This window comes from Eulemur rufifrons, chromosome 8 (genome assembly GCF_041146395.1).
Source record: "Eulemur rufifrons isolate Redbay chromosome 8, OSU_ERuf_1, whole genome shotgun sequence".
Lineage (NCBI taxonomy): Eukaryota > Metazoa > Chordata > Mammalia > Primates > Lemuridae > Eulemur > Eulemur rufifrons.
This window is the reverse complement of record NC_090990.1, coordinates 44661304-44689111: the sequence shown is the minus strand read 5'-3', so window position 1 is coordinate 44689111 and position 27808 is coordinate 44661304. Positions and strand designations below refer to the sequence as shown.

The 27808-nt window shown below is 42.2% G+C and overlaps 1 protein-coding gene across 10 annotated transcripts in view; it reads right to left on the bottom strand.

The window, feature by feature from the left end:
- The window catches only part of FGGY (FGGY carbohydrate kinase domain containing), a 387509-nt gene that overhangs the window by 55363 nt on the left and 304338 nt on the right, over positions 1 to 27808 (bottom strand). For 7 of the 10 annotated variants that reach the window (XR_011234566.1, XM_069480070.1, XM_069480063.1 and 4 more), the window contains one exon: positions 24115 to 24209. The exons of the other annotated variants lie outside the window; for them this stretch is intronic. Coding sequence is in view for 6 of the 7 variants with exons in the window: in XM_069480070.1 (XP_069336171.1) it covers positions 24115 to 24209 (95 nt within the window). In the remaining variant the exon portion in view is untranslated. The remainder of the gene's footprint in view (positions 1 to 24114; positions 24210 to 27808) is intronic. 10 annotated transcript variants of the gene reach the window in all.

Genomic DNA, 27808 nt, shown 5'->3' with positions numbered 1-27808 from the left:
ATGCCTCCTACAGAGGTGAGAACAGCAAGCAAACTACTGCAAATAAGAACAAGAGTTAAACGTGCTAAATAAAGACAATGATATTTTATTAATAACTTTAAAAATCTGCCAGAATTGTATGTGTTACTCTATGCTGGGCTAGTCCTTTATAAAAAAGACTCTTTATTTACCTCCCTTTTGTCTCCAGATCAGAAGCCCTGTAGATAGAACCGGCAACCTATTTCACCCAGGCTACCATGTGCCTTCTCTCTCCTTCAGCCCCAAGGACCCACAAACACTTCGTTCTTCCCTCTCAAAGAGCAGAGGGTTGCTTTTCAAAAAAGATACAGAGAATGCTTTGGCAGCTCATGCAATGTTTCCTAGAGACGGTAGGTGTCACTATTGCAAAACGAACAGAAGCCTGAACCTTCCAAAGGGGGGGAAAAAAAAAAAAGAAAGAAAAAAAATAACAATACATTTAGTACAAAACACTAAAAGCAACAACCACTCAAAAGGCAGACACTATTTATTACAGAAACTACAAACAATTTAGTATCTCTAAAGAAAATTATTAATTTCCTTTTTAATTCAAGGTCTCACCCCAAGAAGAAACATCTTATTTTTTAGTCAAAAAAATCTCAGTGTTGTTCTCTCTCTCTAAAAGATTTACAGTTAGGGGCTCAGCTGAAACCCACAATGCTGAAAGTTTGTGGTATAACTTGTTTTATAATCAGGAGTGGCTTGATAGCAGGAAAGAACTAGCTTTCCTCTAAGACAGTGAATGAGGGCTGGCGGGAAGGAAGAGCGTAGCTACGTGAGTTTGATATTCAACCAAAAGCTATAATCTTATTAAATACATTTAAACATGGTTTTCATTTCGATTTGGCAGCTTGATTAATGGGGATGTATTAAATAATACCTGGCTGCTAAGAGTATATTTAGGAATCAGTGCCACATAAAACATACATGTACAATTTGGTTTCATTATTATTTAAGGCTTCTCTGTTCTCTTGGCTGTGGGAACACACGTATTAAAAATTAAGTACACAAGCTCAATGTATGCTCAGCCGTTTTAAAAGGCTTTCTCTTTAAACAGAAACATGCAATGGAAAATGAACTCGACTCTGGTGAAAGGTAATGGATTCATCCCTTTGGGGACAGCTGTCCTGTTTATCAAAAGAAAGGAGGGGGTGGCCAGAATCAGGGGAAAGTGTTCCCAAGTGGTCAGCAAAGAGAGGTGCCCAACTTCAGAGAGGAGCTGAAAGCAGTTTCTACACCCAGGCTTCCTTCTTTGTCACAGTTGAGAGGGTGAACGACTGGGAACCAGTAGGTTTTACTAGGAGGCCATGGGGGAGGGAGGAGGATAGGGAGTATCTTGAGATTGGGGGAATGCGTTAGTGGCCAAAGAAATGCAGGCAGATGCTGACTGATTCCCAACGCATTAAAGAAACAGTTTTTTTGCAAGGGGGAGCAACTGTAGTTTTCTGGGTACAATGCTAGGCACTGATCAAGGGTTGGAAATTGGGGGCGGGGATGTTTCTAGCTAGCTGGGGAGATAGATGATTATGTGAAAAGCCAAGCGCTGTAACAGAGCTCTAGTCACTGTTTCTGATGAAAAAGTAATATATCTGACATGCAGACCCTGCTCAATAAATTAGCTTTCTCTCCTTTTAAGTGTCATGAGGCTCCCTAGTAATCCTCAGGTTGGAACGAGACATCTCAGAATGGCCAAAATGTCATACATCACATTACATTTCTGAACAACCCAATGGAACAGGTAACAGTATTATTATTATTTTTTTAATTTTAGAAACTATGCTTAAATCCAGAAAAGTACAGAAAATACCTCACTGCTCAGAAGGAAAAAAAGCAAGCTTTTTTTGATATAGGTATTATCCTCTCCATTTACAGATTATCAGATCACATAGTAAGTTTCAGAGGTAGCACTGGAATCCAAGGCTCTTATTTAAAAACCCACTTTTTAAACCTTCAACCCTCATTGCTTCCCTGTGGCTGACTGAAGGCCTGGGGCAGAAAAAAACGGAGGAAATTGGGGGTGGGGTGGAAGGGCATGGCATGCAATTCTATTTACCTCCTGCATCATCTACTTGCAAAAGAGTGGAAGAAGAGGGTCTGAGTTCTTCTCAAATACTGCTTCCCATTGCTGCTGTCATCCACAACTGGACTATTTGTATCCACCACTGGAAAGAAGTCACTAAAACGTGAAACATGCCCAAGTCTTCACAGTGGTGATGGTTGCAATCACAGACCATAGAGAACAGGCTATGTTGCATTAACAACACAACCGGGAAGGAAGGAAATTCTGACACATGCTAAAACATGGATAAACCCCGAGAACATTATGCTAAGTGAAATAAGCCAGTCACCAAAAGACAGATACTGTATGATTCCACTGATCTAAGGTACCTCGAGTGGTTAAATTCGTAGAGGCAAAGTAGAAAGAACAGTGGTTGCCAGGGGCTGGGGGAGGGGGCAATGTGGAGCTGTTGTTTAATGGGTATAGAGTTTCAGTTTTGCAAGATGAAAAGAGATCTGGAGACGGATGGTGGTGATGGTTGCACAATAATGTGAATGAATTTAATACCACCAAACTGTACACTTAAAAATGATTAGGAGGGTAAATTTTATGTTATGTCTATTTTACCACAATTAAAACAAACAAACAAAAGAATATACCCAGAAACGCCTCCTGCAATGTTCACTGACAATGTTCTCTTGCTTGGCAGAGCATGAAGCACGGGCCTCCAAAATCTTTAGATTTTTGGAAGTAAAAGTCTTTTTGTGGTACTTCCCTGCTACTTTTCTGGAAAGCAGGAAGTCCGTTGTTTTTTAACATGTAAAATTTTACATCTGCACGTTTTACATGAACTCTCCCCCTGTTTCATCAGTCAGGTTTGATGGCGATGAACTCTCAGGTCCTGAACAAAGCACTTCCCGTCTCTGGGTCTCCACTTCCTCATTTGTAAAAGGCGAGTGTGGGTGGGATGATCTCTGAAGGCCCTTCCAGTTCTCAGTTCTGAGCCCTATTTTTCCAAATGCTAATACTTTCTACTCTTGGGTACACGCTGTTTACTACTGACACTCATCAAAACACTTTTGTGAGTCACTAGTCACTTCTGAAATACCTGCACTTACTGTACTTTTCCTGAGGGGTGGGTGGAGAAAGAAAGGCCGTGAAGTAGGCAGACAGGAAGCAAACAAGTGAAGGGTGTGTTGGGAGGAGCACTGGACTGGGAGTCTCATGCTGTGAGGTTTAGTCCTGGGCTCTGCCATGTGAATCAGGGAGGAAAGAAGGAAGGACGCATTTATTGGGGCCTTTTTTGCATGATATACTTTCATGCATATTATCTTATTATATCACAAATTTTACTAATTCATGCATCATCTTCACACTTATTTCCATATTCAAGTACTACTAGTATTTATTAGTCATGAAATGTTTTTCTAAATTCTCAATAAAAATCAGTTTTTTCTTTTTTAAATTGTCTCATTTTAAACAGAAATGTCCATGAAAACCCAGGTTTGATGTTAGTTATATTTTTTTAAATACACATTAAAATAAATATCTAACTATCAGAGAAAGAGTGTCCACAAACCAGCTAAAATCATTCTAAGTGCCATGGGTTGGGGGGGTGTGTGCATTTTGGGAGATGCCACATGATCTTACTTTATCTCCATTTATGGCTGCTAGAGCCCATGGAATTTAGCAATTCATCTAATTTTGAGCCAGCAGACCTCAAAGCAACGCACTGGTTCATACTCCTTTCATCTTCAGAATGGATATGTTCTATAAAGTTGCATACACAGTCCATTTCCAAGATTTTAGATTTCATAGATGGTAACAGTTCCAAAATGACTTTGGAGACTGACATAGAAAGTTTTTATTTTGCCAAGAAAGAACTTGAAATATTTTCTGACAAGTTATATTTAAAAAAAAAAAAAAATCCACAGGACTTTCTACATCAAATAATTAGGAAGGGGACTTCTCAGGGTAAATCTCTTAAGAAGAAAAAATTAGCTAAAGGAAGAATTCATGACATTCTGCTTACTTTTCCACATTTCTCAGTCTAGTGAAAACTCTGCCATGGACAAGCCACTGTCCATGCCCGGCACCGGTAGACCACGGTGTTAATGGGCATTGGACTCAGGCAGACCTGAATTGAAGTCTTGGTCTAGCACTAACTACACGTGCAGCTTTAGGAAAGCCACTTAACTTCCCAGGGCCTCAATTTCTCATCTGTAAACTGAGGGTATCACTCATTGTTGTGAAAATTAAATGCAAGAAATTTGTAAAATGCCTAGCACAGTGCCTGACCTGTAGTAGGAGCTCATTAGGTGGTAATGACCAATTAATAACTTTTACTACTCTCATTGCATCTACCTAGGAAGGTTGCTATCAGATGCAACATGGCAACACATGGGCTGTGTGTCCAATAGCTGTAACTTCTCCTTTGGGTCTCAGCTTAGAAGTTACTTCCCCTAGGAAACTTCCCTTAACCCACCAGGTTGGGCAAGAAGCTCCTGTCCCTGCTACCACAGTACATATCCTCTCCATCTTTTCACTTGTCGTTGCATTGAAATTGCTGGGCAACTTCTCCTTCTCCCCAGTAGGCTCATGAGAGTTCTGACAGGGTAGGGAATATACCAGTTTTGCGTGTCATTGTTTCTCCAACATCTAGCACACAGTCACTGCCAAGTACTGCATGGGTGCTCTTTTCAGTTATTAAATGGACACATGAATTGATGGGAGGATTAGAAGGAGTTTTCAAACCTTTTATGTGGTATTTCTCTCAATGCTTCATGGCCTTGGCTATGGGTTTATAGCAGCAGTTCCCAGTTTTGGTCCTTGAACCTTTAGTAAAGTAAGATGCTCCATGAAAAACTAATTCATTGGTCCAGTAAATTTAACCAATTTTTTTGGTCAAGAACACTGTATTTTATGTGTCTCCCCAACCTGGGAGATTCATAATGCATGTTTATAAATTAAAGTCTTAACAGAAGTCTTGCTATAAAGATACCTAGTTAGAGTCAGAGTCAGAGTCAGAGTCAGGTGTGGTGGCATGAGCCTGCAGCATTAGCCACTAGGAGGCTGAGGCAGGAGGATCACTTGAGCCCAGGAGTTTGGGTCCAGTCTGGGCAACATAGGAAGATCTCTTAAAACAAAACAAAACAAAACAAAACAAAACACCTAGTTAACTTGAACATAGCATTTTCCAAACTAATTCTCTTCAGGAATACCTTTTAATATATTAAAGAATACTCTTTGGGAAATCCTGGTCTGTAGAGAACTTGGTCTCTGAGCTAATTTTTCTCATGGTTTCTATTAATATCAATTTTTTGTCCTAGTTCTCCTTTCCTACTTCAAACTGCACAGCCAGGGATCGGGGGAGGCATGCATACTGGGCTTGACAAAAAGGCAGCAGAGACAATGGGACCTTTGAGAAAACTGATGGACATGTGAATGAGCTGACCAGTCCAGGAACTGCCCAAAAGTATTTTGACAATGACGGTGAAGGCTCTCAGTTGTATCATATGGAGCTTTCACAGTTCCACATACATCTATCATTTTAATTGCTCTTCCTCCTCCTCCTCTTCCTTCCTCTCCTTCTTCTCCTCCTTCTCTACCGCCATTGATATTTCAGTACACTGCCTGCACCAGGCGCTGTTCTAAATGCTCTTCCTGTATTCACTTATTTAATCCTCACCACAACCTCATGAGGGAGGAGACGGCGCCACTTCCACTTTACACGGGGAAACTGAAGTGCAGAGAGGTTAAGTCAGACTCAAGTTTCGGAAGATGGGTAGAGAATTTTACAGATTTATACTGAGAAATTTCAAAGTTAGGAAGCTGGGGCCCTGCGCATTTAAGTGACTTGTTCAGATGAAGCTGTCAGCAAATAGTCACGTCTGTCTGATTCCAACGCAAGCTCTTTCTACCACATCAAGCTGTCTCTTGGTGTTGATAATATTTTATTTTGGTGAGTTACTTTATAGTTTACTAAGTACTTCCACATCCTTCATTCTATTTAAAGCCTCTGACAATGCTTACACAAATATTACCTATTTTATAGATACCCAATTGAATCTCAGAAAGCTACTATTGCTAGTAATATTAATAATAATGATGATCATAAAATTAATAACTACCTCCTACTATTGATGAACTGACTTGCTCAGGGCAGCAGAGCTCAGACAGGGCCGGTGTGGGCCTCAGACTCAAGTCTTCTGACGCTACGTCCAGAGTTTGTTCCACCCTCAAAAGATGGGTCTCTCCAACATGACCATAGCATGATTAGCCTCGCTGTGGCAGAGGAGAGAGGTTTACAGCATCAGCTTGGCATTCAGTTGGTGTGGCTTTTAAAGTGACTCAACATCTGCCATTAATTAGACTTCCTGTTGCCATGGTGATGGCTTATTACTGCTAGGCTGACAAGATGGTCAGTTCAAGAACACTATCTTCCTCCTTTTCCTTCCTTCTCTCTAGCAAAGTTTCTTTTCTCTCTTTTTTGTCCTCTCACCTAACATAGCGAACCTGTTGTCACATGATATGATGTGGTGTTTCCCAAACACCGCGTCATATCATATTGAACCTCTGGTGATAATCTTTGGAGTTCATGAGAATTTCTTTTCCTTTTGCTCAGCAGAGGCTCCGTCAGACCAACTTTGGTTCAGTTTCATCTTTGACACTTATTAGCTCTCCGGTTGTGAACAAATTATGTAATTATCTTCCCTGGGCCTTATTTTTTCGTCTGGACTAAGTGATAAGGAGGCTTCACCACCAGGGTCGTTTTGAGAATTTGATATGATAAATATGAAGATGTTAGCATAGAGCTTCGAATGTAGTGGATACTTAAGAAATGGTAGCAGTTGTGATACTTAATAGCAATGATTATTATTTACAAAGAGATGTGATGAGAAAGAGATTTAGGGTTGGGAGTTGGGGTCATTTACTTTCATTCATTCATCAGTCATTCTATTAATAATTTGTTCTTCCATTGAACCTATTCTTTTCCTTTATAGCACTTAATCTAATATATGATATATATTTATGTGTACTTATTTTTTTTGAACTGTCTATTTCATTCAACTGTAGATGTGGTAAGGATTGGGAACATGGTTATTTTGCCTATTATTGTACCTAGGGGGCATTTATTGAATGAATGAACAAATATTTATCAAGCAGCTACTCTATGGCAGGTTCTGTGCTAAGCACTGGAGATACAGAAATAACTTAAGCAAGACTCTTACTCTTGGGGCATTTACATAAGAGGTCTGTGAAAATGACAAAAATAAAGGAAAAGGGGCATTCTTTCCTGAATCCAAAAGGGTTTTTTACAAATGCAATGACATACGTGAAATTAAATCATTGGTAATCTAGCACAAAGGACTGATGTGGGGGTGGTATGGATTTCTCAAAGCTCTAAGAACCAAGGATTCAGATGGGTGGTGTTAAGCCCCCCAAAGTAATCAGAAATTTCCTTTGAAACATACAGTTAAAAAAAAAAAAGAAAAAGAAAAAGAAAAAGAAAAGGAAGGCCTTTCTGGGGCCCAGCTCATTGACTCCTCCCAGAACAGTCTGATCCCCTCTGCTAGAGAAACAAGAGGTCAGATCCCCAGATGGAAAATCAATCTCCAAGAGCCGCTGGATAGAATTTCTAATTCACCAGTGCCATGACACGCAGTCTGTTTCCAGCCAAGGAGAATGAGGCCCGGAGGCTTTAGCTTCCCCAACCCACTGTACATTAGCAGGCCAAGCTGACACCCTGCCCCGCCAGGAACACACAGCGTCTGACAGTCATGCAGGCATAGAGATCCCCTGGAATGGGCCCTCCAACCTACCTTTCTCCAGGTAGATGAGGCTATTTTGAAGTTATTTTATTACTGCATTAAGAATCATTATGTATTATTTTAATACATTTTGGCTTATTTCATTTGAAACAATCTAGTCCAGTGCTCATGTTCAGCAGAGACATTCCGAGGCTGCCTTGAAGTGGGGAAAGAGAGGGGGTGATGGGTAAGCCAGAGACACAGTTCACCTTCGGTCTGTTTTATATATCGGCCTCCCAAAGTTTCCACTGATGTACATTTTTTAAAAACCAGAACCTGATCCTTTCAGTTTAAAGATGAGGAAATCAAGGCCCACAGGGATGGATCTCTTGCTCCAGGTCATACACTGAGTTATTCAGTAACTAAACAAATTCTAAAGATTGAGGAACTTATCTTTGAAAAATCAGAGCAAGTGAGAATCCTAAGGAGTAGTTTAAAGCCAATGCCATTGTGAACAGGGAAAGTTGTTTCTAGAGACACAGATCAGATTTTATCTGCTGAGGACTTTAAATCCAAGTCTTTCTACAGCAGCACGGTTGCTTTAAGTGTCCGGCTTTCTGTGTAACTAGCCACAGGTGATTGCCTTCTTAGCCAGCTCCAAAATTTCAACTCCAGTCTAGTACAACACATACGTACTCAGTACTTACTACTGGCTAAGAATGAGTAAGACTTGGACCCTTACCTGGAAGCTCACATTCGAGTGAGGTAAGCAAAGACTGGAACATCTAAGGATGCCAATGCAAGAGATGAGCACAGGTTCATGAGCACGGATGAGCAGTGGGGAGACAGGCCTTGCTAAGACAGGCTTCCCAAAGAGACTGTACAGAGATGGATTTCAGTATTGTACAGCAAACAGACCATAGAGTCAGAACATCTGAGCTTCATCCTTTACGAGCTACGTGACCTTGGGAAAACACCTTTTTTTGTGATTCAGCCTCCTTGTCTGCCAAGTACAACTACCAGGACCTCATGGGATTGTTGTGAGGATTAAGTGAGTTAATAATCAAAAAGTGCTTAAACAGTGGCTGGTGCATACTAAATGAATCTCCTCTGTCGTTTCTGGCAGCCCCTTGAAGATAGGAGCCCCAGCCCCCCACCACACTATAGTATGCTGGACTCCCTAAAGCCTGCTGTTTCCTAGTCACAGAAGCACTTGGTTGAATCTCCATTTTAGGACTGTCTATAAATTTCTCCTCCCGTGTCTGTAGTGGCGAGTCAGCTTACTGAGATGAAGACAACTGCTGCAATCCAATTATCCAAACCAGTCTGGTCTGTCAAGATCCCTCTTCATCAGAGATGCTGACAGGTGAAACTGACACGTCCAACTTGGTCGGAATTCCACTCCCATCAACCCATCCAACACACAGGCTCCTCCAGGCCAAGGTATCAGCTGACAAGGAGGGAGACAGAGAGGGGAGAGGGCTACATTTTGATCTGGTGCAAGGTGGGTTCCTTGTTTTCCATCTCTCAGTGACATTGTCTCAGAAGGTGCCTTTTCCATCCTGAAATTCTCAAGCATGTTATTTCACAACACCCTGTACACAAATGTGCTCTAGTGAAATAGGATAGCATTCTAGGGGCATTCAGAGAGCGTTCCCCTTCTATTTCAGGGACTCTTCAAAACTGTTAGAGATAAGTAATAAACTTTTGTTATTACTCACAGTCTGAATTAATTTATGGGCTATTTTTCTTAAGCAGAAAGCAGCAGTATTATAATCTAAGAAGTACTTAATGCTGATCTCCTTAAAAATGAGATTATCAGCCTATATAGCATTTTTTTAACAACAGACAGTCAAAGCATGAGGGGATGGTGAGCAATGATGCTCCCAAGACTGCTATCAAATTCCTAATTGATCTGTTTGTAGTTAATGCCCCCAACCTGCAATAATTGTGGTCCTATATATCCAACTTTCACTTTTGCTACTCCTGAACTGCAACCCTTCCCAGGAGTTACATTCATCTCCTTTCTGTCCGCATCTGTTCCTTTGCTGTCACCAGCACCTCTATCTAAAAAGTTCCCATCCTGCTGCTTCTCTGCCTGTCCTAAGTTAACATTTCTAGTCCAGCCCATTCCAAGCCCCACTTCTTACACAAAGCCATGCTTCTCCTTCCTGCTGGCAGTCATTTCCATCCAGGAGGTTATGCAATGGCACTCTCTGGTTTCAGGTGGCTTTGTTTTTATTTCTTTAACCCAACTGTCAGGTCCTCAAAGGTGGGAAACCTGGCCTTGCTTTTCTCTCTCTGTTTCTTGTAATTTCTAAAAACACTTGGCCCTAAACTACATATTCCAGTTCTTGGATGTCACCAGTAGAAAGAACATGTGCTTGGGGACAGAAAAACCTGCATTCAAATTTCGGCTTGAATGTAAACAGTGTGAACCTGGAGTAAATTCTTTTAATTTTCTGAGACTATTTCCTCTTTTGTAAAAAATGAAAACACTTTCCACAGAAGCCTGTTCTGAGACTTAGGTGAATGAGGTTGAATATTATTTCTGTAAGGACATTTCTATAAGACCAGAGCAATATGAATTATGTATGCAGCTTTCTTACTATCTCCTTTGAAATAGGAAAAAGCCTACACAACATTGAGGAACAGATATAGGTTTCTAATAAACACAGGCTCTAAGACATATAAACTTAAGTTAAATTCCTAACACTATGACTTAACAGCGGTGTGACCCTGGGCAAATCACTTGCCCTCTCTGAACCTCCATTTCCTCATTTGGGGAATGAGAATAATCATATACCTGCCATAGTGACTCACCTACAATAGTGAATGGTCCAGAGCTCTGGCTTAAGAAAGAGGAGTTCCTATTCCTGCTCACTAAATACTGCCTTGTACTGTGCTTGGCTGTGACTTATAATCAAGTCTTGTCTTCTCAGAGAGGTGGTAAGCTACTCGAGGCTCCTAGCCTCAATGCCAAACTCAAGGTTGGGTACAAAGGCAGTATCCACCAAAGATGCTTAGGCCAATTTCTTGTCTTTTGAGCTTTACTTAGTCAAAGTGAACTGCTGTCTGTGATAACCAGCTGCCCCTTCTCCAGTGGGCCTACCTCATTCCAATAGGGAGAGACGTGGGGAAATGAATTCACTGTGAGTTCTGACTTCTCTTTTAATATTTAAAAGCAACTGTATCAGTCAGAGTCCAGCCAGGGTAATTGAAACTCCTCTAAGTCTTTCAACAGAAAGAATTTAATATAAGAAACTGGTTTCATCAGTGACAGAAGAAACCTAGAGACCAAACAGGTGATCTTGAAGCCACCAGAGATCAGCAAACACAGACAGCTGCTACCCCTCTTAGGAATCGAGAGACAACGTGAGGCAGTGATGTGACCATGGCCAAGAGCTGTGGATGTCAGGCTGGAACTGAAACCAAAGAAGGGCTGAGTGGCCAGAACTGGGACCTGAGAGTGGCTGGGAGCTGGAATCACAGAGAAGATGCAGCTGCTGCTATAGTGAAAGAGAGGCATGACATGACTTCTCTTCTTCCTGCACGTCGTTCTCCCACCAGTATCTCCCACTGGCCAAACCTACCCAGAGGCCAGGTGCAAGGGAGCCTTGGAAATGGAGCACACAGCAGAGCAGGGGCAGAGGTGTGTGCTCTCTGAGAGCAAACAGGCAAAGGACCAGCCATGCCATCATTCAGTAACATATGTAAAGCACTAATACAGCATGTGATTTATAATCAGCTAACAATGATAGTTTCCATCATAAATATTGCTATAATTTTGTATACCTCTCATTATCATCATAATATTACTATAATTTGTATACCTCTCATTGAGTGTTTATTCACATCGGTAACTGTGTTAAATACTTTATACATATTATCTCATTTAATCTTCACAATAATTGTATGAGGCACACACTCTTAATAGTCTTATTTTCACAAATGAGCAAACAGGCTTAGAGAGGTGAAGGGATTGACCTAATGCACAATTACAGAATTTGAAATACGGCCCTATTTATTACATACAATATGAATCACACTGCTAATAGTAAAAGAGAGGGTACGAGATAAGCCGAACGTGGAACTCCTCGTAATTGCTGGGACGATATTTTGAAGACCTATATTTCCAGGGCTGACAGCCTAGAACACTCTGTGAACATTAAGTTTGCCCTTTAAAAAGTAGATATTTAAAAAAAATATATAGCAGGCCATCTTTCAGTGAAAATATTTCACAGGGTAGCAATTGTCCAAATGGAAAAAAAAAAAAAATGCATCACTTAAAGTGGTTTTAAAAAGTCCACGGCATTCTCTCTTAAGGCAACAGGGTATTTTTTACTAAGAGGATGCCAAGTTCCATGGCCTCTGTGGGCTTGCTGTTTACGGATATCTGATATGTTTCAACATCTGTCATCCTTCTCGATTGATGGGTGCTTCGTTTTAGCATGTCTCTTGTGCCAGGCTGGTAAAAAGCCTTAGTACTGAGGTCCTCTAAGACACTCCTAGGTCAGTGACTCAGCTTTGTTTACAAAGTTGGCTGAGGAAAGGAATATTCAGGGAAGACAGGTGAAGAGATGTGCTGTGTATCTACCAAACCAGGTATTCTCTGTTCTATCCCTGAGTCAAGTGACATCTCCAGAAAGGTATAAACCCAGGCCATCCTAGACTTGAAATCAGGTTTCAATGTCATGCTCTCGGCTCTCAACAAGGTTGTATTTAATAAATTCTTCTGCATCTTCTATAAATCCATGGAAGGATTTCTAAGTTCACTTTTCTTAAAGAAATAACAATTTTATAATTTGGTACAATCAAAATATGTGGTCGTTTTTAAAAGAACTGGTATATTTCCTTGAGTCCATGAACAGCATGTGACTTGACGTATTTCCCAGTTTTGTCCTGGCTGCCTGGAGTCCAGTCACAGTAATCTTAGTGCAGGTCAGAGACCCACAGGCCAGATCTGTCCCATAGATGTTTGGTTTGGCACTCACCAAACACGAGTGAAAATAATCTGAGTTTCAACATCCTTAGGCAGTACTTTTGGTACTAGTAATAATACTTTTCTAGTACTTTTCTCCAACCTGGTACAGAATCAAATCATCTTGTCCTTTGTTGGTATCTTCCCATATTTATAAGGCTTGATTCCTACCTGAAGGCATCTGAGTTTGAGGACACCCCTCCAATATAAGGGGTTGGTGTGTTTTCCCTTTTCTACATAGTTTCTGACTTGGGAGTTTCATTCTGGTAGCCTTAGTCATTTGTTATAAGCTTTCTTAAATCCTTTATGGAAGCAGAGTATGAATGATAAATTAATAAATTGTTCTGTTCCTTAAGCAAAACTGCTGAGATCAGTGTGAGCAGCTGCATCCTACCATGCCCAAGGGTAATGTGATGCTCTCTGGTGAGTCACCCGGGCCTGCCCCACCTGCCCCACCTGTTAAAGGGTCACCACAGCTGTAGGTTCTGCCCCACGATCCTCTCAAATCGGAGGAAGAACTTCCTCACTAGTAAGTGAGGAGTGTGGACACTGCCGAGGGGCATCTGCCCTAATCTAGCACACAACATGCAAACCTAGCTCTAGGTGCCTTCCAAAGCACTGGGCTGTGGCAGGTACCCAGAGGGTGGGTCTGGAGCCAGACTACCCGAGTTTAAACCCACATTCCGCCTCTAACCATCTAAGTGACCTTACGGAAGCTTTTCAATGTCTTGGTGCCTCAATTCCCTACTTTATAAAGTGGCACGATGATATCGCCTACCTTATAGGGCTGTTGTGAAGATTACATTAACACAGGGAATAATAATGGCACTTTTCTGTGTGACAGGCATTGTGTTTGCATTCACGGAATCTTTGCAACAATTCAGTGGGGTTAGTTAATATGGAACTGAGCTCAGAGAAGTTAAGTCACTTGCCTAGTCAGGTTTGTTCACACAACTAGCAAGCCAAGGAGATGCCATCACCCTGGGGGGGGGGGGTGTAGAAAAGTGACTTAGAGGGTTACTTTCTCTCAGCTGCCCCATTTGATTTCCTCTTACCCTGCCCAAGATGGACTCAGCTCACTTCCTCTCTCCACAACCCCCGCCTCCTCCCCGACCTGGCACGCAGTTGCCACAATACCACGTGACTGAGGCTCCAGCAGTCATTATTAATATTTGCTATGTTGAACTGAAATGGAGAGAGATTTGTCCAGAGTTGAGCCCCATGTCCCCTCCTCTGCTTTCAGAGGAGGCATTCCACTGCAAGACAAAGAGCACAGGCCGGGGGGCCCATGGCCCCCTGAGTTCCAGCCTCATCTCAGCTAATCCTCCAAGGCCCAGTTCAAATGTTGCCTCCTCTGGGGGCCCCTCCTGTCCCTCAAGGCAGTGGAAGACACCCCTTCTTGAATGCTCCCTTATCCCATTATAGTAATTATAATTTAAACAAGAAATAGCCAACATGAAATAAAACTACTTTGCTTTATATGTGCTAACATGTTTACTCCTTGCAACAGGAGTTATGAGATAATTTATCTATGCTGTTATCTTTTTCAGATGAGGGCTCTGAGGCAAAAAGAAATTTAGTAACTCACCCAAGGCAAGTGGCATCTTTGCCATTACGCTTTGGTCTTGACTTTTTCATAACTGTTTCTATCTGTGTCTACCTTCCCCCAAGTAGGCTGGGAATTCCTTGGGCACTGAGATAGTGTCTAATTCTTCTTTGTCCTGCTGCCATCTAGGCCTGACCCTGTCACATGTGAGCTTGTTTTGATGAACCTTGGCTTACAGAAGGAAACAGCCATCCTCATCACCTATTTGAATCCAGGCCCCCACACACGCCTTTCCCAGGTCTAGTCCACTGTCTTCTGTCAGCCCAGCTATCTCAGCCCACCCTATCTCCAGCAGCAGAGGAGATCAGAAAATGCATCCTGGCATCACAGGAAGGACCGGAGTAAAAGGTGCATTAATGGGGGCAAAAACAAGCCAGCAGAGTGATTAATTTGGCCTTCCCTTCAATATTATGTTTACACAAGTTGATTATATAGCACTTAATTACTAATTTGTCCCTACTTAAACCAAGAGTGCTTTTAATTTTTAATGAGATAAGGGAAGAAGATGCCTTTACTTAGTAAGGAGCAGCTATTTTATTTCCCTCTCTTGTTTTGCCCAGCCAATTAATAACATTTCTAAGGAAATGCATCCCTCTCATTAATTCCTTCTCCTCATCATCTTCCCGACCTCCCAGGTTTAAAAAGAGATGGAAACAGACAAGAGCCACTTAGAAACAAACTGACTTCACCTCGGACCTGGCAGGCTGGGATGGGAAAGGCCTTGTGATGTGGAGTAACATGGTGCCCGTAAATGGTGCTATCTGACTTTTTGGGAGTTGGGTGCGTCTGTGCCCAGGAATCATGAACAGCATACATACACAGAACACAGTCCTGGGTCTCCAAATATGGCAATCCCCCTACTACCTGCCTTGTTTCCCAGTGTTAATGTCAGATAATTTTAAGCACAGTCCTGGGGCAGCCTAGATACAGTGAAGAGCATGGCCTGTGGGTCAGATCTGGATTGGACTGCTAGCTCTGCCGCTTGCTCATTGTTGGACCATGTACACACTACTTAAACTTTCTGAGCCTGCTTCTTGTCTGTAAAGAGGAGGTGAATGAATAACTTGCAAGAATTAAATGACATCTAAGGTAACTTAGCACAGTGCTCAGCTCAAAATAGGTACAGAAAAATACTAGTTTTCTTCTCCTTAGCAGAAGATAAGGTAGGAAAATGAAAGCAAAGAAAGGGACTCCAACATGTTTATCATTCTCTACAGAGCTAGGAATCTAGTTCAGCGCCACTCAAGGGGCCTATCCATAATGACATAGGAGCTGGCCCCAGAAAGTGAGCCGACACACTGATTCCTTCACTGAGAACATCTTGCAGCTGAACTAAACAGTACACTCGGTGACACAATTGATTTACATTCTAGTGCAAGTCCCTTATTTCATTGCAAATCTGAACAAACCACTTAGGGACTGGCCTCGGGTCTGTGGACTGCTTTGAGTAGCCCAGCCTGGATGACTATGTTGGACATATCCATGTGCTCCTGAAGATGCCTCCCCACCCTTCTCTGAGCTTAGAGACATTGCCTTTTACAGAATACAACAACGAGCTCCCTTGCTCTCTGACTTTGAGTCCAGCCAACGGGGAGGCTGGCAGGAGATTAGACCGAGGGGGGAGAACAGGGTTAATAACATAGTCCTTTTCTTCCAGGGCTACTGGCAAGCTAGCTGCCCGGGCAGTCCTCACGCAGGCCTCTGTTCTAAGCTTCCAGTAACTGTGCTGTCCCCTCACCTCTGCAGGCCACGCCGTTACAAACCCCAGGGTACCACACTCTCCCTTGTGATTTCTTTATGTCCTGCCCACAATTTTGTAAATAGTCCCTATTTTAAACCCTAAAAAATTATCCTAATTTGAGGGTGCCCTCTGTTTACCTGTGAAGACATTGACTAACACAGGGACATTTTAATATACATCTAAATTCTTGTCTATTTCTGATACTAGTTTTTAAGAGTCCATTTTCATTTGTGGGCAGGTTGAACAGTGCTTGGTTTGGGAATCCTACGCTAGCACGTCCGGCTCCATCACTTTTCAGCCAGTGGCTCTGGTAAGTCACTTAATCTCTCTAGCCCTTATTTGTAAAATTATTATGATAATTGTATAGGAAATTTCCTTATATATAACCTTTAACATAGTATAAAATGTTCAAATGTCTATGAAATGCATACAATTAAGGACATGCTACTCATGTTTCTGAATCCAGGGTAGCTTCTTATGGTTCACTGCAAAGAATCAAATACCTCCATTAGGCAATGTAATAATGATTTCTTTTTCTTTTTTCTTCTGCATACTTCTTGATTATTTGCCTAAATGCTACAACCAAAACTCTTTCATAGACTCTGTACTTTCCACATTCTACATCAAGCTTTCTCTAGTAGTACATGGTGTGCATGTGCATAGTCATTTGTCAGGGCTATTTTCCCAATTACAGAATATTCCTGATGTAACTAAAAGGCTTATCTTTCTGATCTCTTATTTGATTCCATAGCTTAATTTACTGTGTTGAATATTAAGCTTATACAGCATGGATTTCATTGCTATTTATGACTTATCCTGGTGTACAGAAAAAAAAAAAAAACAACAACCTATTTCCAGTTTATTCCAATAAGAAAATTTACAATAAAAAGGCATAAATAATAATTAGAGTGAGGGATTGATTACTTATAAGCATTTCTTCCTAGGAGATGCTCTTACATATTATTTTTTAAAGATTTGTACCAGTATGAAATGCTGTCTTGAAAAAAGTCAAAGAGTTGGGTAAACCTTATTTTAGAAATATAATTCTGTAATCCTAAATTTCTAAGAACTCAGCAGATGTTTGGCCATTGTTTGCTTTTATAAAAGACCAATTCTTAAGTTCCTGAATAAAAATTGTGGGGGAGGGGAGAGAGATAGTTGAGAAAAATGTTTTGTTAGCCTAAATCTTTTTGTTAATAGTGTCCTTTAATTAAAATTTCTAATTAAAGTGTTTTTTTATATCTACCTTTTTATATCTACAAAAAGTAAACTGGTGCATTATGATTAAAAACAAATAAATAAAGCAAGATAATACTGGTGAGCACGGTATGAAGTGCTCTCCGGGCAATTGAATTAGAATATTTCCAAACTAAGACGGCACCTTTCTTATTTTTATTTCTATGCTTGATACTTAACCAAGCAGTGATGACAAATGTGTGATGCTGATATTTTTTATAAACCATACCACCTTGTGAAGAGCAACTGGGTTGCCATATTGGAATCTAGGTACTTCCTTGGCAATGCATATATTTTTACTAGGATATGGTTTGATGGAATAAAAAGAGCATGGACTTTGTATCAAGCAAGTTATACAATGTCTCTGTGCTTCAGAGTCCTCATCTGCACAAGGGGCACTGTTCATACCCACTGGGTTGCTTTAAGGATTCTATGAATGATAATTCATGAAAAATAACAGGCCCTGTTCCTGGATCACCCTATAAGGAACAGGAGAGACATATGTTACATATATTATATTGAAATAATTTCCTAAAAAAAGAATTCTAATTTTGAGCTAATACTTTGTCTGTTATATCCATGGTACCATTCTGCAAACTGGAACCAGAAGATTTATAATTAACAAGAACCTGACTTGTTTTTGCTTAATTTTGTTTTTCTGGAGGAGGGGAATTCTTAAAAAAATAAGAATGCACTGTTAACCAGGTGTGGCAATAAGTATAATGAATGTTTGGGCCAACATCACATTCTTATTTAATTCTTCTTTCAACTATTAATTACCATTCCAAAGTGTTCTGTTGCCTTTCTATGGGACACTGACATATGGGGCAGGATACTGAGAAAATTCAATCAGTAATCTGAATCTATTTAATTAGAAACCAGAATCTCCTATCTCCAGAAACACATGCTTAAGCAGAAAAGGGCAAAAGGCCATGAAAAAAAGTTGATGATATCAGGACCATATGTGAAATGAATAGGATTATAAGAGGCCTGGAGATGAAAGCTAAGTGGAACTAAAATGTTCGGCAAGAGATTTCGTGTACGTAAGAAATATAAACCCTGAAATTTCACACACTACTGGTGGGAGTATAAATTATTACTATATATCAAAACCCTAAAAGTTGGGCAAACTTTTTGCCCCAACAAGTAGATACCTCCATAATTTGTTTTGTGGAGATAATTTAGGATGTGTGCACACATTTAGCTACAGAGTTGTTAGCTGCAGTATTCTTGAAAAAAATGGAGAAAATCTAAATATGTAAGACTTGGGAACTGCTGAAATAAGTGATATTTTAGGGGGTAGAAAATTATGCAGCCTACAAAAATGATAAGGAGGTTTACTATATATTTTTGGGTGGGGAAAAAGGTTATAAAATAGTATACATTGTATGGATATATTTTTACAATTTAAAAAATATAAAAATGATTTAAAAACATATATGAAAAGATTAAAAGAACACAAATCAGAATTTTAAATAGTTCATAATTAAATAATCTAAAATAGGTTATTTTAGGGTAAAAGATCAGTGGTTTCATATTTTCTTTCATCTCAATTAAATTTTCTTCTTTTTCCTCCAATGTTCATGAATTATTGGTTATAAAAGTCATGATTACCAGCTTTACTTCGTAAATCGCAAAGCTGGTATTTATGGTGATAGGAAACCAAATCAAACTAAAAATCACAGAAAGTTGACTCTCACAAAATAAAACAGAATGGGAGACATATTATATACAAAAATCACAGGCTTGGAAGCGAGTACTAGGTAATGAACATAACTGGCTCTAAATGAAGTAAATTTTATGGAAAAAAAAAATAGGAGAGGCTTTAGCTAAGCAATAAGGATGTTTGCAATGACTGACCTCAAGGGTAGACCACTGCGGTCTGCATGGATAGTTTATCTTGTGGGCACACATTACAGAAGGGGTGAGTAATCACAGCTCTCAACTGGCCACTTACATGTATTGGTCTGGAGACACAGGAGTCTGTCTGGAACGTGACAGGGAAAGTTGATGGTGGGAATGCATGGAGTCAGTGGTGTACAGGGGTGGCAACGCTCACACAGTGGGAGGAAGAAAGGCTTTTGATTAATTGGTTGATTTCAAGGGCTTACTTTCTTTACCCTGGTACTCCCCTTAAAATAATTGCTGAATTCATTTTGATCTCTTGCCACTGTCTCTTTTTGCTGAATTTTGCTTCAGATGCTTCTTCCACTTTTGGCTGGGGGCGGGGGAGTCAAGACAAATAGCACTGCTGGAATTAAAGCTTGTTTTGTATAAACAGTCTTAGGGAAAACCGCCCCTGATGATAAGAAATTACAGAAAGCTAATGACATCTGCAGGGGGCACGAAGCAGCAGAAAGTGGAAAGCCATTTCATATTTCTGCATCTTTGCCATTTGATTGGGTTTTCTCTAACAACGACTCGAAACTGCTGCTTGTTTTGTCCTTGTATTTCTTAGAACCTTTCTACTGTCTGTGCTTAGAAAATGCAAGCATGGTGATGTTTCATAAACTTATTTTCTCCAGTTTGTTAGTTTTCCAGGACCTGGGAGCTTGTAGAAGTGTTACGGGATGTTCCCAATTTATAAGTATAATTATTTACTTGCCAGGATATTCAGAATTATACAGGATCATTTTGTACCACACTGATGCGGGGACAGGGGAGTGATCAGGTGGAAGGGTCAACAGAGGTCAAGACTACATGGATGTCACATGCCTATGAGTAAAAGAAGGGAGGTGGACTGCCTTCCTTGTGTCCCCTCCCACCTGCTCAGTAGCTGAACTTTGCCCATGAGAGCAACATATCTGTGTTTCGATTCTATATTATTCATTAAGCCGCAGATACAAAGATGACCATGACTTGCTCTCAAGAATACTTTTCCTTAAGCTTATACTCTCTAGTGAAGACACAATTTTTCAAAACTACTAAAAGGAAAATACCCTTTCTGAAGATGTCCAACTCTTTAAGATATTGTTAGCCATTCTATTCTTTAGAATGGACACATGGCTGTATCAGTGCCCTTTGTGAGATCCTAATTTGAAAAGGAAATAGTAATAGACTTTACATGTCTAGAGGATGACAGAGCAGAAAAGGCCAGGGGAAGAGAGGGAAAGAGAACCTAAGGGAATATAAATGGATAAAAGAACAGGGGGTGGAAGCTAGGAATTGTCAGCATGTTTCAAAATTTGCAATAGCAATGGACTTTGTAGTTGACCATCTCTCATTAACACCCCACCAGAAAATTCCAACCATTGTATCTCTCCTTCCACCTGATAAAATTCCCCCAGAATTGAAATACAGAGAAGTTTGCAATAGCTATTAAACGTAAGTAAAATCCACAGCAGTGGATCCATTCTGATCTACTAGTATCACCAAAGGAAGTGTATAGGGGTCTACCTCTGGCTGAAATTATCTGTTCACAGACCAGAGAAATTGGGAAACTCTGTCTCCCAGGCATATAAACCTCTTCCCTGGGTCTGCAGTCTGGGTCCTCTGAAGTCTTCCTAGCCTTTCCTCCATCTGAAGGAGTTGACTCTGGCTGGGTCTAGCAAAGTCGGCCCATCTAGATAAGAAGTGAAATCCTCCATCGAACTGCCAGATGTGTCATCTATGAGAAGACAAAACATCTGGCCTGCTTGAATAGTTAAGTTGCTGGCAGGAACTGCTGGGCTTTCTTAAAGGAAGGAATGGAAGGCACCCTGCAGACTAAGCTAGGATCTTTGAAGCTCAAAGAAAAGACTGTGTGGATGTTCAGGTTGAAGAATAGGAATCACAGGGAGGAAGCAAGTTTGTTTTGCCTCACCTTGCCAGAATCTTGAGGTGGCCCCCAGGCCTGGGGCACAAGGGTTGACTCCTCTTCTTTGGAGAGGGGCTTCTGAAGCCAAATCTACATGCGTTTACATTTCCAAGCAGTCCCAAAGGAGGATCGTTCTAATGATGTTGAGTATATCTGGGAGGTCACTGGGGCTTTCAAAGGCTTTTCATCTTAACAGTCACACAAGAGGTGCAATTCTTTTCATTTAAACATTTTTTAAAAAGAAACAAAACATACAGAATAAGCACCCAGAGAGGACAGGTGACACTGTCTGAGCTCAAGACCACAAGGATTCCTTCAGGTAAGTGATGATAGATGAGTCCTCAGGCTTCTCTCAGTTGGGCACTCCCTTTATAGATCATGTCTCCTGACAGCAGGACAGGCACATACTTCCTTGTGCTGAATAGGTGACACGAGCTTGCTTTAAGATGCTGTGAGCCCTGCAGCTGCTACTCAAGTCATCAGTTCCAATATCTGATTTACCATACCTTAAATTCTGTTCCAGAAGATTAAGAGCAAATCTCACGCAGGGAAGATGTCAGTGTAGAATTAAGCTCGGTTTCCGATTGGGGGAAGAGGTGAGTGGAATTCCCTTGGAGCTAGAAATGCTAGTTTCCTGCTTTGTGACTGATGGCATTTCTTTTCAGAAAACATACCTTCGAACATTTATGAAGCCAAAAAATACTTTCAAAGAAAGCAGAAAAAAAATGAACAAATTAGCAAAAGAATGATAATCAGGACAGGATACAGATCTAGAGAAACCTTCATTTCAATTCTGCTTCTGTCCTTATTAACTGCGTAGTGTTGGACAAACTACTTAAAACCTCTCTGAGTCTTGGTTTCCTCATATGTAACACAAGGAAACAAACACCTATCCCCTAAGCAGGAAGACTGTCAAGATTGAATGAGGTGTCTTAGCTCAGGCTGCCATAAAAAAAAAAAAAATCATAGACTGGATGCTTAAACAAGATAAATTAATTTACCACAGTTCTGGAAGCTCAGAGTCTAAGATTAGGCTGCCAGCATGGCCAGGTTCTGGTGAGGGTCTCCTTTTGGCTTGTAGACAACCAACTGCTTGCTGTCCTCATGTGGCAGAGAAAGAGAGCGAGCTCTCGGGTGGCTCTTTGCAGAAGGGCCCATAAGACTATCATGACCCATGGGATCAGGGCTCTGCCCTCACGATCTCATGAAACCCTAATTAATTCCCAAAGCCCCATCTCTAAATACCATCACAATGGGGCTCAGGGATTCAACATGTCAACTTTGGGGGGGACACATTCAGTCCACAACACGAAGTAACCTATCACAGGGCCGGCCGTAAGTAAGCATTCCTGCTGTTTGATTTTAGATATTATAATTTGGCCCAGGAAGGACAAGACATCTAGTTGTGAGAACATCTTCGGGGGCTGATACATCAAAATAATTTACAATTCATTGACATTTCAACAATAAATAAATATCTCCACATGATGTTTTCGAGGAAAAACCAGAATATCCAGAAAAAGTCGAGAATTCAACTATACCATCTTTATTTAAAGACTCAGTTAAAATCCACACGTTTTCATGAGTAGATTCAATTCCTTGGAAGAGCTATTTCACAGCTGTTGATTCCAGAGGCTTGGATAGTGTGTAGTGTACCATATTTTCCAAAATGCAGTACAAAGAGCATCAGACTTTTGCATGTGTCCATTACTAACAGTATACCCTTAAGTTTTGTAAGCTTTCTGGGTCTCTGTTGTCTGATCCCTCTGGTCCATGAAGGGCTGTTATAGGTATTAGGAAGCTTATGCAAAAACCTCCTAGCATAGTGCCTGGCACATAAAACGGTCACAGTAAATGGAGCTCTAATTACTGAGCTGCTGGTGGAAAATCTGGCATTTAGTCCTAACCTTGAGATCTTGGGCAAGTCATTGAAGCTCTCTGATTCTCAGCTGAACAAACATCTCTTTGAGTTCTCAGTTGAGACCTGGGAGCCAGATTTCTTGGTTCTGGCATTTACTAGCTGTTTCAATGTAGGCCAAGTTATTTAACTTTTTTATGCCTCAGGGTCCTCAACTATAAAATGGGAATAATAGAACTGTTGCAGGGAATAAATGGGCATGCCTACCCCATGTCGATCATTATCATAGATAAAGAAATGGTGGCGCAGAGCAGGGTGGTTAGGTCACATGAACTGGTAGGTAGTCAAGCTAGGAGTCGAGCCCAAGTGGTCTAACACCAGAGCCTATGCCCTTAACTTCTATACTATACTATTCTTTCTTTCTTTATTTTTTGTATTATTTGAGCACTCAAAGCCTCTCCATAAAGCCCGACGTGTGCAATGTCTTTCGCAATTTGGTGGTAGGAAAAGCTTTGTCTCTCGCCAGAAACTAGTATGTTTCCCCTTTTTAAAAATGAGAATTACACAACTTATCATGTGTTCTTTTTTGTCTTGGCTGCCAGGAAGCTCAGAGCCAAATTATTTTGTTTAATCACAGTCACTAGATTGTTTCCTTCTTCCTGTATCTTTGTTCCTTAATTTCCCTTTTAATTCCTTTTTTACTAACATTTTCATTTGTGTCTCTTATTGATGGAGGCCTTAAAGGTATTTGGAAAGTGGTGGGGTTGACACAGACAAATAAATATCTGAAATATACATTAAAAATTGTAGTTTTGAGCCTTACCTGTTTCACTTGCACAAAGAAAAATAGTCAATGGGAAAAATTTAAAAGAAATAATTAAAGGGCTAGTTTAAAGTAGAAAAAAGAAAACCAACAGAAAAACAGAATGACCAACGTTAACAGAGGCCAAGTCAAAAGAAACTGCAATAAATATGTCTGAGGCTGGAAGTGTTTGTGCTTCCCCTGGCTGGAACCTATCATTTCTTAATTATATCCTGTGTGTGTTTTGCAAGATGTGAGTCGCTGTCAAGAGGAGGGACGGCCTCAGACAGGGGAGGGGCCCTGGCCCGCCCCTCGGTCCTCACATACCTGTACAGAAGTGAAATCCCCCGAGGCACAGGCACCCAGAATAGCAGCGCCCACAAGAACAGATTCCACCTCTTGCGACAGGACCACAGGCAAGCCTGCGCAGGACAAGACCACACCTTGGTTAGACAGCGGGGCTGGGGGTAGTGTGGGGAGCCAGCCTGCAGCCCTAGTGGCAAAAACTCCTGACGTCAAGGCAGTAGCAGGCGCCCCCCTCTCCACCTCCTCCCAAAGTTCCCTGTTCCTTTTTCCTTGAGATTACCTGCTTCTAGAAAATTTCACTGCCTGTGCCTGCTGGGGTGGTAGCCCAGGACTCCAAGGGAGCCAACACCATACACATCAACTCACGAGACCTCGGTGCCCAGGTTTTCCAGGCTTCGGCAAGCTGCTACCTGCCATTTGGTTCAAGTTCAGTTCAACAAATGTTTTATTAAGTGCTTTGCTGGCCGGGGAATACTGAGATGAATCAGACTGTGTCTCGGAGGGGAGATGGATGAGAGAGATAAGGTCTGTGTGGGGGGTTGCTTCTCTAACTGAGATGGACCATGAGAAGAGAAGTAGCAGAGAGGGTGGGATTCATCCCTCAGGGGCTTCCCACCTCGCTCAGAGTGCAAGCTGCAGCCCTTCCGGGGCTGACAGGGGGCCAGCCTCCTGGATCTGGCCCAGTGCTCTGGGGCTGATCTCCTACCCTCCGCCCAGCGAGGCTGTCCTGGCCTCCTTGCTATTTCTTGAGTGTGCTCCAGGGCCCTTGCCCATGCTGTTCCCTGTCTGGAACACTTCCTCCCAGACACTCATGTGGTAACTGCCACCCCTCCCCAGGGAGCCATCCCTAGCCTTCCAGTTTCAAACCACAACTTCCCCTCAACACACCTTACCCCTACTCTGCTTCTTCCTCACCTTCCAGCGCTGTTTACTCTCTTGTTGAGTGTCTGGCTCCCCTGCCAGAGCTTAAGCTCCTTGAGGGGAGGGACTCGGTTTTGTCTACTGCTGTATCGCTGGCATTTAGACCAGTACCTAGCACAGGGCAAGCGATTAAATGACAAGAGGAGGAATTTCTGGGGTAGTGGTCATTCCAGTGGAGATAAGACTTAAGCAGGCATCGGAAGGGTGAGTAGAGGTCCCAGGCAGGGAGAAGCCCTCCACATGCTTCCAGAGCCTGGGGGTTCACGGTGGGTTTAAGATTAATGAAAATAATTTGAGATTCTTAGGATCTCAATATATATGTGTGTGTGTGTGTGTGTTTATGTATACATACAGCACCTCCAAATGCCATCTATCTATCTGCTAATCAGGAGATGGCAGCAAACTCCACAGAGGTAAGATCTGTGGTGTAAAATCTTCCTCCATTCAAGATATAAAAATTATTTTTCCAAAGATGGATTTCTCTTCCTATCTTGCCTGTGAAGACTTCCCTGACGCACACTTCCACATCCCATCACCTCCTCACTCATCTCCTTCCTTCAGGGCTGGGCCAGCTGCCCCAGGTACCCCAAAAGGGATCGGGGACAGAATATAGCCCCCCAAGAGGACACCAGCCCCCACACTGCTGGGCCAGAGCTTGGGCCTTTGCTGACAAGGTACCAGGTGGAATAGGGGCTCTGGGAAACGCTCAGACCTGGGTTTGTTTCTGGTTCCACTAGCTCTGCCCTTCAGCACGTCACTCACTTGGTTTCCCCACATGCAAAATGGGGATGAAGATAAGCCGTAGGGCGCAAGCGTGTTGTGAGCATTAGTGAGAGGGCATACATGCAGTGCTTGGCACATTTCCTGGCCGATGGTAAGCCCTGGAGACACGGCTGCTGCTACTGTTAGAATTAAGAGCCATGTGAGCGAAGCCTCTGCACATGCATTTCACCCGGGCTGGAAACTGGACCAGAGGGGAAAGGACAGGGCAGGTCCCCGTCAGCCACCCAGATGGGAAGCAGAGACACCAGGCCACACTGAAGGGCCATGCTGGCCCTATCAGGGCAGGGCACTGCAAGCCTCTGCAGAATCCCAGGGATGATGCAGACATGATTGTGACTGTGCCTACCCAGGCTTCCCTGGGGACCTAGGACGTTGGAGAAGACAGCACCTCCAAATGCCCTTTACCTCCCAGGTCCTCATTCTGCCAGAGCATCCCTAGCTCTGACAAGGGAAGGGCTACTCGCAGGCCCCTCGCCTTGGGAGCCAGAGACCAGAGTGAACCTGGGGGTCCCTTATCAGCTCTCAAGTTGCAGCCCAAAGTGCTCTAGAACCAGACTGCCAGGGTTTATGTGCTGGCTTCCTCACTGACTTAGCTGTGTGATCCTCCGCAAGTTACCTAACCTTTCTGTGCCTCAGTTTTCTCATCTGCAAAATAGGGTTAAAATTCCCCCTATGTCATAGGGTTGCTGAGAAGATTAAAAGTGCTGTTATAAGTATGGGATTTAAAACAGTGCTTGGCTTAGAGAAAGCATTGAATTAGCATTAGCTGTTAGGATTCTTAAAGTTTACCTTATCTCTGAAGTCTCTCCTCACACCTATTACCCTGGGTGGAACCAACCTACTGCTTCTATTTGCCCTACAGACCTACCCCTCCTCCTCTCCTCTTCCCCTCCTCCTCCCACCTGCCCTGAGCCCTGGGAGACTGGCCTGTGGGGACCACATCTGTGCCCTGCCCCCAACCCTGCTCCCCGCTGCATGCTTGACTAGGCGCCTGCTGGGCTGCCCTCTTCATGCAGCCTCTGTCTCAGGTCGGGCACTGCTCCCTGCCTGCACCCTGCAAGCCCAGGGGTGCAAACACTGTCAGTATCCCCAGGGCACTTACTGGTCCTCTGGGTTTCCTCACCCTGCCTACGCCCCTGTCAATGGACTCTTTATTCAACTTTTCTCCAGTGAACCCAATTTGAATGTATATCTGTTCCCTGCCTGGACCTGACTGATACCGACACCTCTGTCCTCTGGGTCCCCACTCCGCTCTGTCTGGATATTGGTCAGGGGACCAAGGGTACTTTTTCTGTGTTTTATAATGAACCTCTTGGCAGGACATTATTGTTCTTCTTTGTATTCCTGTGCCAAGCTCAGGACTTGGCAGGCTGGTATGCTCAGAGAATGCTTTTGAGTGAATAAATGAATGAATAAATGATTAAAATAATGAATAAGACAGGAAGAGGGAAACCCCTACTGAAACTGCCAGTACTGAAAACAAAATTTAGAAGAAGGAACATTTAGTCCCAAGTAAGTGGGGAAAACCTACAATTACTTAGTACACACCAAGTATTTTTTGTAACCACAGCTAACTAAGTGGCCAGGGTACAAGGAGGTTCTTCCATCTCACATAGACATTTTCCACGCTGGCAAAGCCCCCCTTTCCTTGCTTGCATGGAGCAGTCTGTTCCCAAAATGACAAAGACTCGCTTACAAAATGTCAAACTGCTTTTTTTCTCAAACACATCTCCTTTGTGGCATGGTGCTACCTGGAGGGAAGAAGTGAACTAACATTTATTGATCATCTACTTTGAGCCAGGCACAGAGCTTAGTGCTCACAAATGTACAAGCATTTATTTCACATCCCATCACATGTGGGGGATGGTAACATTTCTGTTTTCCAGAGGAGGGAACTGAGGCTCAGAGAGGTATAGCAACTTGCTCAAAGTCACAGGGCTGGTCTTCTGTTTTTTTCCACTGTTCCACGCTATCTCAAAAAAAAATCTTCCACATTCCATTGTGCTTTTTC